The sequence below is a fragment of the Phocoena phocoena genome, chromosome 6, assembly GCF_963924675.1.
Source record: "Phocoena phocoena chromosome 6, mPhoPho1.1, whole genome shotgun sequence".
Lineage (NCBI taxonomy): Eukaryota > Metazoa > Chordata > Mammalia > Artiodactyla > Phocoenidae > Phocoena > Phocoena phocoena.
Genome location: NC_089224.1, coordinates 45,365,206 through 45,375,300, shown reverse-complemented (window position 1 = coordinate 45,375,300; position 10,095 = coordinate 45,365,206). Strand labels below are relative to the sequence as shown.

Genomic DNA, 10,095 nt, shown 5'->3' with positions numbered 1-10,095 from the left:
CTCTGGGCTGTCGCAGCACAGCGCCAGAAACGAGCCCGAATCTGTAAAATCGGCCCCAGCTCGCTCCGATTCCCAGCTTCAAACCCCTCAGAAAACGGCTTCTTTCTCCAAAATGGACTCGCTCAAGTTTCTGTGCGAAAATAAAGCACAAAACTCAGGGGCAGCCCCGAAAATACAAGGTTCCAGCTTCCAACCGGACAAAAATGTCGCTGGCGCGGCGGCGACAAAGTTCCTTCCTCAGCCCTCTGGGCTTCCGAAATGAATGTTTTTCTCTCACTATTAAAGCAGCACAAAGTTGATCTCTGAGGCTTCAACGCCTTTTCTCTCGAGCTGCCAGACCCGCTGAAAACTGCAGATTCTCAGAAATCGGCGTTTCCCTAACAAAATCGATTAAAAAAGACATCCTGCGCCGTCTTGCGGCCGCCTAGAGAAGCGCGCTGTCCCAGGACCCAGGGAAGGAACCTTTTGCTGATTGTTTAGCAGTGCCCGCCCGTTGCCCTGTGGCTCACTGAAATTCTCAATGGCCCAGATCTATTTGCTAGTGGCAGGAGTGATGCTCTGCTCCATCCCTGCTTGCTCTCTTGGCAACAAAGAAATCTTCATATATTTAAGACAGATGAAGAGGATCCCCTTTCAGTCGTGCCTAGAGGACAGAACCGACTTCAAACTTCCTTGAAAAAGAGAGAATATCACCCAAATCCAGACGACTCAAGGCACCCGTTTACTGTCAACTGATGCTCCAACAGAACTTCAACCTCTTCACCACGGAGGGCAGCCATGCTGCTTGGAACAACACCCTCCTCGATAAACTTCTCTCTAACCTTGATCAGAGGCTGGACCGACTGGAGCAGCTGAAAAAAGGCAATCTAGATTGTCGCGATTTGGGACTTGCTGCCCAGGAGTATTTCCACGGAATCCATCTCTACGTGAAGGCAAAGGAATACAGCCCCTGTGCCTGGGAGGTTGTCAGAGTGGAAACTGAAAGGTCCTTTCCTTCATGTAAGAATCCTCAAATAAATGTCAACAAATAAAATGAAAATTATATTTGTGACACTCTCTAATCAGACTAGTGTTTGCTTAGTGTTCCAAAGCAATCTTGACTCATATTTCCTCACAAGCTGATAAATGTCTGAAATGAAAATCATACTTTTACAAAAATATATTTAGACAGAAGAACACAATCTCTTTTCTTAAATAAACAATTTCATAATAATAAAAGGTCTGTTTAGGTTTTGGGGGGGTATTGCTATTTTCAACCTACGAAGTTTATTTTCTTTTTGTGGAAAAGTTTTTAGGATAGTATGTTGTTAAAGGTATTTGTCAGTTAACTTAATGCTGGCTGCTGTAACAGGTAAACAGCAAACTGTCAGGAATTTGATCATAATAGAAATTTATCTTTTCTTCTTTTAAGGGCACAATGCAGGCCTTCCTGATCAGGTGAATATTCTGGTTGGCTCTGCTCTGAAGAGTGATTCGAGGACATGGGTACCCACTGTTGTGTGGATTTTTCCATCATCAACAGGTGACTCCAAATTTGTCTGTAGTACTTGAGTCTATTCCACTCAGTGGTAAAGGGAAAAAGTCTGGCAGACCAAGTGGATGTTTTCAAGGGCCAGCACTATACACGGCAAGAGCACTTCTGCTCAAATTACATGGCCTGGATTTATCCTCATGGTAATCTAATTGCAAAGAAGTTGGAAAATTATTGGATGACTAATGGATGAGGAGACAAGTTCAGGGCATGAGACCACTTTTCATTTTTACACTATTTGTCCTAGTGACGTTCTGGGCGGGGTGGAGAGGAACAACTAATGTTCTTGCTTGCACACACTTCATTAAAAACAATCTGACAAAAAATTCTTATTCCACAGTTTCAGCTTGGGGAAGATGATATGGATGTGACTCAGAGTTCACAGCATCATAGACTATTTGAAAGAAACATTCAAGTTGATGCCCAAAGGCATGGCCTATGAGGAAAATATCCACAAGTGTAGACACATTACAAGTTGTTTCCTTATTTCCTGAGAGAGACGAGAAAAGAATGATCAGTCAGCTCCTGGCAAGTACTTGAGAATCACTGAGTGAAGGGTGAGTCTTCCACTCACCAGATCTTCCAAATATTAGAAATGCAAACTTGAAGAAAATATTCCTGCAAACAATCTTTAAAAAAATACCTCACAGGAGCTTTCCTGGTGGCACAGTGGTTAAAAATCCGTCTGCCAATGCAGGGGACACGGGTTCAAGCCCTGGTCCGGGAAGATCCCACATGCCACGGAGCAACTAAGCCTGTGCGCCACAACTACTGAGCCTGTGTTCTAGAGCCCACGAGCCACAACTACTGAGCCCACGTGCCACAACTACTGAAGCCCGCGCACCTAGAGCCCGTGCTCCACAACAAGAGAAGCCACTGCAATGAGAAGCCTGTGCACTGCAATGAGGAGTAGATCCCGCTCGCCGCAACTAGAGAAAGCCCGCACGCAGCAACGAAGACCCAACATAGCCAAAAAAACCCCCCAAAAAACAAAAAAAACTCACACAATATTCCATTATCACTTCCCCTGTAGAACCATGAAGAACTTTTAAAGTATCTTTAGATTATTGTCTTCTCACATCATATCTAATATATGTTGGTATAATTATTTCTCCTATCATTACCATTATTGTGGATTGATGTTACATGAATATTGATTGAGCTCCTGAAATGACAGGGACTGGACTAGCTGTCTAGGAAACGGGGTTGGATAAGATGGTGTCTCTCCCTTTAAGTATTTTACAGACTTCTGGGAGGTATTCTGAGGACACAATAGGTCAGGTCACATCTTACTATTTGGGCTTCTTCAACAAAAGAGCATAGACTGGGTAGTTTGTAAAGAGCAGAAACGTATTGCTCACAGTTCTACAGTATGGAAATCCAAGATCTGGGTGTCAGCGTGGTCCAGTTCTGTTGAGAGGCTGCTTCAGGTCTCACACTGCAGAGTTCTTCTTGTATCAGCACAGGGCAGAAGAGGGAGGGATTTATCTTGACCTGTTTTATAACGGCCCTAATTCCATTTGTGAGGTCTCCATCTTCACAGCATAATCATGTCCCAAAGGGTCCGCCACCTGATATCACCACTTTGGTGGTTAGGACATCAATATATGAATTTAAAGGTCTTTAAAGGTTACACACATCTAGAAATAAGAATATAGTCATACTGAGCAGAATGAGCAGGTTAGCAGGCAAAAAGAGTAGACGAAGGACTCAGAATCCAAACTCTTGATTTACAACCTGCCAATGCTTTAATTATTATATGTCAAATATTGGAAATCAAACTGAAAAGGAGCCCACTGTCTCATGGGATGGAATGAAAACACAGGATGAAAATATTCATCATTTTTTGTAAGGAGTCTCCAAAAAATCTCAGGATAAAGGTAATAATTATCACATTAGTAAAGATCCACGAAAGAGTAATGTGGTAAATGTCTGGTTGCTGTGAGCTATGAGGATCAGAGAGAGTTTGAGTTTAGATCCTTGGCTTTGTATATGACACCAGTCTAGTTATTTTCTATTGTGACATACTAGTGGACAAATCAGAGACAAGGCCATCCTTGTGTGTTTAATATAGTTCTGGGCACAGGCTGAAAATTGTGCTGCTCTTGCAACTTGAATCCCCAGCCATATGCACCTTAAAGGAAAGAGAATCCAAGTGATTTTAGCAATAAACTCAGTAGGCATTATTGATATCAGCAGGAGTAGAGTGGAAATGTTAGCCATCGTCTGTTTTAATCCCAGTAAATATGCCTGTGAGGAAGCAGGTCATTCGTAAATGTCTGCCAGGAGGAGGAGAAAATCTCAGAAAGTGCTTTAGTAAAATTACTTGTTGAGTCAAAAACTACTAGAACTTATGAATTAATTAAGCAAGGTAACAGAATACAAGATTAACATACAGAAATCTGTTGTATTTCTTTACACTTATGATGAAATATCAAAGGAAAAAGTAAAAATACAATCTCTTTTAAAATCTCATCAAAAAAATAATAAAATACTTAAGAATAAACCTGACCAAGGAGGTGAAAGACTTATAACCAAGAACTATACAACATTGATAAAGGAAACTGAAGACGATTCAAAGGAATGGATAGTTATCCTATGGGCCTGGATGGGAAGAATTAATGGCCATACTACACAAAGCAATCTACAGATTCAGTGCGATCCCTATCAAATTACCCATGGCATCTTTCACAGAACTAGAACAAATAATCCTAAAATCTATATGGAACCACAAAAGACCCAGAATTGCCAAAGCAATCCTTAGGAGAAAGAACAAAGCTGGAGGTATAACCCTTCCAGACTTCAGACAATGCTACAAAGCTAGAGAAATCAAAACGGCATGGTATTGGCACAAAACCAGACATATGGATCAGTGGAACAGAATACAGAGCCCAGAGATAAACCCACACACCTACAGTCAATGAATCTTCGACAAAGGGGCAAGAATGTAAAATGGAGAAAAGACAGTCTCTTCAGCAAGTGGTTTTGGGGAAGCTGGACAGCCATAATTAAATCAATTAAGTTAGAATACTTCCTCACACCATACACAAACATAAACTCAAAATGGCTTAAAGACTTAAATATAAGACGTGACACCATAAAACTCCTATAAGAAAATATAGGCAAAATATTCTGTGACATAAATCATAGCAATATTTTCTTAAGCCAGTTTCCCAAGGCATAGAAATAAAAGCAAAGATAAACAAATGGGACCTAATCAAACTTATAAGCTTCTGCATAGCAAAGGAAACCATTAACAAAATGAAAAGACAAGCTATGGAGTGGCAGGAAATATTTGCTAGCTATGCAACTGACAAGGCCTTAATTCCCAAAATATTCAAACAACTTATACAACTCAGTAACATAGAAATAAACAACCCAATCAAAATATGGGCTGAACACCTGAATAGACATTTCTCCGAAGAAGACATACAGATGGCCAATAAGCACATGAAAAGATGTCAACATTGCTGATTATTAGAGAAATACAAATCAAAACTACAACGAAGTATCACCTCACACCAGTGACAATGGCCATTATCAAAAAGTCTACAAACAATAAATGTTGGAGAGGATTTGGAGAAAAGGGAATCCTCCTACACTGTTGATGGGAATGTAAATTGGTGCAGCCACTATGGAAAACAGGATGGATGTTCCTTAAAAAAAGAAAACTAGAGTTACTATATGATCCAGCAATCCCACTCCTGGGCATATATCTGGAGAAAACTCTAATTCGAAAAGATACATGCACTTCAATGTTTACAGCAGAACTATTCACAATAGCCAAGACATGGAATGAACCTGAATGTTCATCGACAGATGAATGGAAAGAGAAGATGTGGTATATAAATATACAATGAAATACTACTCAGCCATATAAAAGAATGAAATAATGCCATTTGCAACAACATGGATGGACCTAGAGATTATCATACTAAGTGAAGTAAGACAAAGACAAATATCACATGATATCACTTATATGTGGAATCAAAAAATGATACAAATGAACTTATTTACAAAATAGACACTGATTCACAGACATAGAAAACAAACTTATGGTTACCAAAACAAAAGGGGGGAGACGGATAAATGGAGTTTGAGATTAGCAGGTACAAACTACTATATATAAAATAGAAAAACAACAAGGTCCTACTGTATAACACAGGAAATTATGTTCAATATCTTCTAGTAAACTATAATGGAAAAGAATCTGAAAAAGAATATATATATATATCTGAATCGCTTTGCTATACACCAGAAAAACTAACAAACATTGGAATCAACTATACTTCAATGAAAATAAAAAAAAATACATAGATGAGTCTATTAAAAAAAATTACTTGCGTGATTACACTGGGCTTGCTGCCAGGGATAATACAGGGAATGGATAAAGTCCAGTTACTAATGAGCTAATTTGCCAAATATTATCACATACTACCATGTAAAGAGCAGGAATATAGAGGGCTGAGGCCACATGACTTCCTATGCGAAATAAAAGAATTCAAGATGGGAGATGAAAGTTAATTCTTTCCATGATAATAATCAATATTTATCCAGTTATGAGTCAAATACAAAGATGTATTCATTCCATTTAAAAGAACAGACTTGGATTGGAACTTCTGGAGGTCCTTAGGGAAATTTGAACATTAATGAAAAAATATGGAGAATGATTCAATTTTTTTTTTACTTTTTTTATTTTTATTACACACTACAAGATACACTGCATGCTACACAATACACTGCATAACCTTCTAGCAGGGGTAGACAAGCATAACTGAGTTATTTTTCATCAATCAGGAAAATGCTTCCTTAATCAATGTTCTCCAAACCCTTTGACACATAGTAACGATTAACTGCAGAGATGCGCCTATTTCTTTCCATCAAATTCCACTGTTATGAATAATGGGCAACCCTTTTTTCCTTGCCCCCGTTATGAACCTGTGGATGCGTGCAGTGGCCATTCCCAGGATGAACAAGCACGCGGCCATGACTGCGATCCCGGGGAGAATCTCGAACCACATCACAACAATTCAATTTTTGATGTTGCCTAAATTATGCATTCTCATTAGGGATGCTCCCATGGGTGCAAACATTAGTTTTCTGGGGTATGAACAAATCTCAGCCATTATAATGGCTTTGGTGTTCAAAGGTCAACCTTAACCAACAAAGTCTTATTCCTTTGTATTCATTTTGCTCTTCAGGTTTTCTTGTATATGATGTGAGAAGCATTGACAATGAGTTCATGGAATATAAACAAATGTCACGCAGGATCAGTGCTACAACCTATGGCGACTTAACTGTTCATTACAGGACTTTCTCGCCATCATTTGCTTGATCTCAAAGTCATAATGTGAGAAGTGTCCTTTACTTACTTATGAGCTGCCATTGGCTGTCTTGCGGATGCTGCTTATGTTTGAGCCTTGGTGTGATTTGGGCTTTGGGAATTAAGCACGAATAGGTTATATTTTATTATTTAATTCTACTAAAGTTATTTAGCACATCACTAATTATGCCTATTTTTAAACAGAAAACTGTTGACAATATCTAGATGAATACCTAGCAGCTAGTGAAGTTAAAAATTTTATGATATGAGTCAAAATTAATAATTACCTAAAAATAAATGCTAAGTAAATAATTTAAATTTTCAGTGGTTTTAGCAGTTCTGATGATTTTATTTAAAATATATCTATACATTGGTACTATTATGAAATATTTATATAAATTTTTATTTGAAATTATAATTTGATATATTAGTATTTATATAAGTAAATATATTACATTAAAAGTTACTCTGCATAATTAGGTAAATTTCACTCTATATCAAATACCCTATACAAATTCAAAGTAAAACCAGTTATCAAATTTTTATTGAACTGGAAAAAAAATTAGCAAGTGAGCAATAAAATGGACATTACCACAGTCCTAGCATAAATTTCAGCAACTCCCTGGAAAACAAATTAGTTTTAGGTCTCAAGAACTTTAAAAAAGGTGATGTCTTTTGATTTCGTAATTATACTTTGTCAAATCGGGTACAATTTTATACCGAAGGACATTCTCCCAACATGATTGGTAATTATGAAATTTTGAAATATTCTTCATCTAAAAAAAGTAAAATGTTAAACAAGGCTACATCCATAGACTAGAACATTATACAGTCATTGTAGATGTTCTATTTGAGTAATAGTTTTAAGTTTATTTATTTACTTATTTTTGGCTGCATTGGGTCTTTGTTGCTATGCACGGGCTTTCTCTAGTCGCGGCGAGCGGGGGCTACTTTTCATCGTGGTGTGTGGCTTCTCTTGTTGTGGAGCAGGGGCTCTAGGCGCACGGGCTCAGTAGTTGTGGCGCACGGGCTTAGTTGTTCTGCAGCATGTGGGATCTTCCTGGACCAGGGCTCGAACTCGTGTCCCCTGAATTGGCAGGCGGATTCTTTTTCTTTTTTTAAGTTGTCTTTTATCTAAATCTGTCTTTTTTAAAAAAATAAATTTATTTATTTATTTTTGGCTGCATTGAGTCTTTGTTGCTGCGTGTGGGCTTTCTCTAGTTGCGGCGAGCGGGGGCTACTCTTTGTTGCGGTGCCCGGGCTTCTCATTGCAGTGGTTTCTCTTGTTGCGGAGTATGGGTTCTAGGCGCACGGGATTCAGTAGTTGTGGTTCATGGGCTCCAGACCACAGGCTCAGTAGTTGTGGCACACAGGCTTAGCTGCTCCGCGGCATGTGGGATATTCTCAGACCAGGGCTTGAACACGTGTCCCTGCATTGGCAGGCAGATTCTTAACCACTGCGCCACCGGAGAAGTCCCTGAGCAATTTTTAATGGCATGAGAAAATGTTTATAATATAGAGCTTAATTTAGAAAATCAGTGAGCTTCTTCAAACATATCTTTTGACTAAAAAAATGTTACTCTGCAAACTTAGTTATAAAGTTAAATTAGTTGTCAATAACTTTTTATTTTTTCTTTTTGGCCACACTGTGTAGCATGTGGGATCTTAGTTCCCCGACCAGGGATCAAACCCGTGCCCACTGCAGTGGAAGCGTGGATTCTTAACCACTGGACCACCAGGGAAGTCCCTAGTTCTCAATAATTTTTAAATATAATGTTTAGCTCAAATTTTTTTCATTCTTAACCCTGCATTGAATAAAAACAGTAAAATTTTCACTTCCTTTTTCTATGTATGCAGATATTCATGGAGTATGTAAATATTCAGTACCTATGTGTTTTCAAACTTTCATGGGGGGGCAATTAGGAAAAAGCTATCTAAGAAGGCTCTGTGGGCAGGGGAAGAGGAGGCAATAATGGAAAAAATAATGGTTGAGAAATGTTGCCATAACCCATTTGGAGAGTGCAAAGTGAAAATCAAAAACAGAAGTAGAAATTAACGTTTAGAAAATGGAAACAAATGGGTTCCCATTTAAGACCCAGGCCTGAAGGAAGGTCTTCAGAGAACCTAGAGAGCAGGGTTCACTGAGTCCCCACCTCTGCCAGGCCGGCAGCATCTGCAGGGTCCCCGATGGCCCCAATCTTGTTCTTATTCCTGGCCCTGGTGCTGCTCAGCTGCAAGTCCAACTGCTCTCTGGGCTGCGACCTGCCTCAGACCCACAGCCTGGCGAACACGAGGGCCCTGATGCTCCTGCAACAAATGAGGAGAATCTCCCCCTTCTCCTGCCTGAAGGACAGAAATGACTTTGGATTCCCCCAGGAGGCGTTTGGTGGCAACCAGTTCCAGAAGGCTCAAGCCATCGCTGTCGTCCATGAGATGATCCAGCAGACCTTCCAGCTCTTCAGCACAGAGGACTCGGCTGCCGCTTGGGATGAGACCCTCCTGGACAAGTTCTGCACTGCACTTTATCAGCAGCTCATTGAACTGCAAGCCTGTCTGATGCAGGAGGTGGGGCTGGAAGGGACTCCTCTGCTGAAGGAGGACTCCATCCTGGCTGTGAGGAAATACTTCCACAGAATCACTGTCTATCTGCAAGAGAAGAAATACAGCCCTTGTGCCTGGGAGATTGTCAGAGCAGAAGTCATGAGATCTTTCTCTTCATCAACAAACTTGCAAGAAAGACTCAGGAGGAAGGAATGACACACACCTGGTTCAACACGGAAATGATTCTCACTGCCTAATGAGACCACACTTCCACCTGTGCTGCCATGTCAAAGACTCTCATTTCTGCTCTCCTCATGCCCTGAATTGAATTAATTTGTCAAATGTCTTCAGGAATATTAAGCAACATGATGTTCTACTCTACAGGCACTTGTTCCTCACAGATGCCCATGCTGATCTATCTATTTATCTATTTAAATATTTATTTATTTAACTATTTATAAAGATTACAATTATTTTTGTTCATATAATATTATGTGCACATTTACACTGTAGTTTCAGAGAAAAAATACATTCTTTGTATTTAGTCAATTTATTATTTTCTTTGTTCATTAAATTCTTTCTATAGAAAACTTCTGGTATTAGTTCCGTCTTTACAAAAGAAAACCAAGGCTGAATGTGCAATCTGATTAAACAATTGATGGTACAATTCATTTACCCATCAGTATTATATTCAAGTTAG

General features: G+C 39.4%; 1 protein-coding gene and 2 pseudogenes across 1 annotated transcript; 2 read left to right on the top strand and 1 right to left on the bottom strand.

Moving 5' to 3' along the window:
• Window positions 1-520: 520 nt before the first annotated feature.
• On the top strand, window positions 521-1,973 carry LOC136125041 (interferon tau-2-like; annotated as a pseudogene).
• A 4,367-nt stretch (window positions 1,974-6,340) lies between these two features.
• LOC136124898 (NADH dehydrogenase [ubiquinone] 1 alpha subcomplex subunit 1 pseudogene) lies at window positions 6,341-6,552 on the bottom strand (annotated as a pseudogene).
• Window positions 6,553-9,041: 2,489 nt separating this feature from the next.
• LOC136124384 (interferon alpha-5-like) lies at window positions 9,042-9,611 on the top strand. The gene has a single exon (XM_065879057.1). The coding sequence runs from the start codon at window positions 9,042-9,044 to the stop codon at window positions 9,609-9,611; it is 570 nt and encodes a 189-aa protein (XP_065735129.1).
• The last annotated feature ends 484 nt before the right edge of the window (window positions 9,612-10,095 follow it).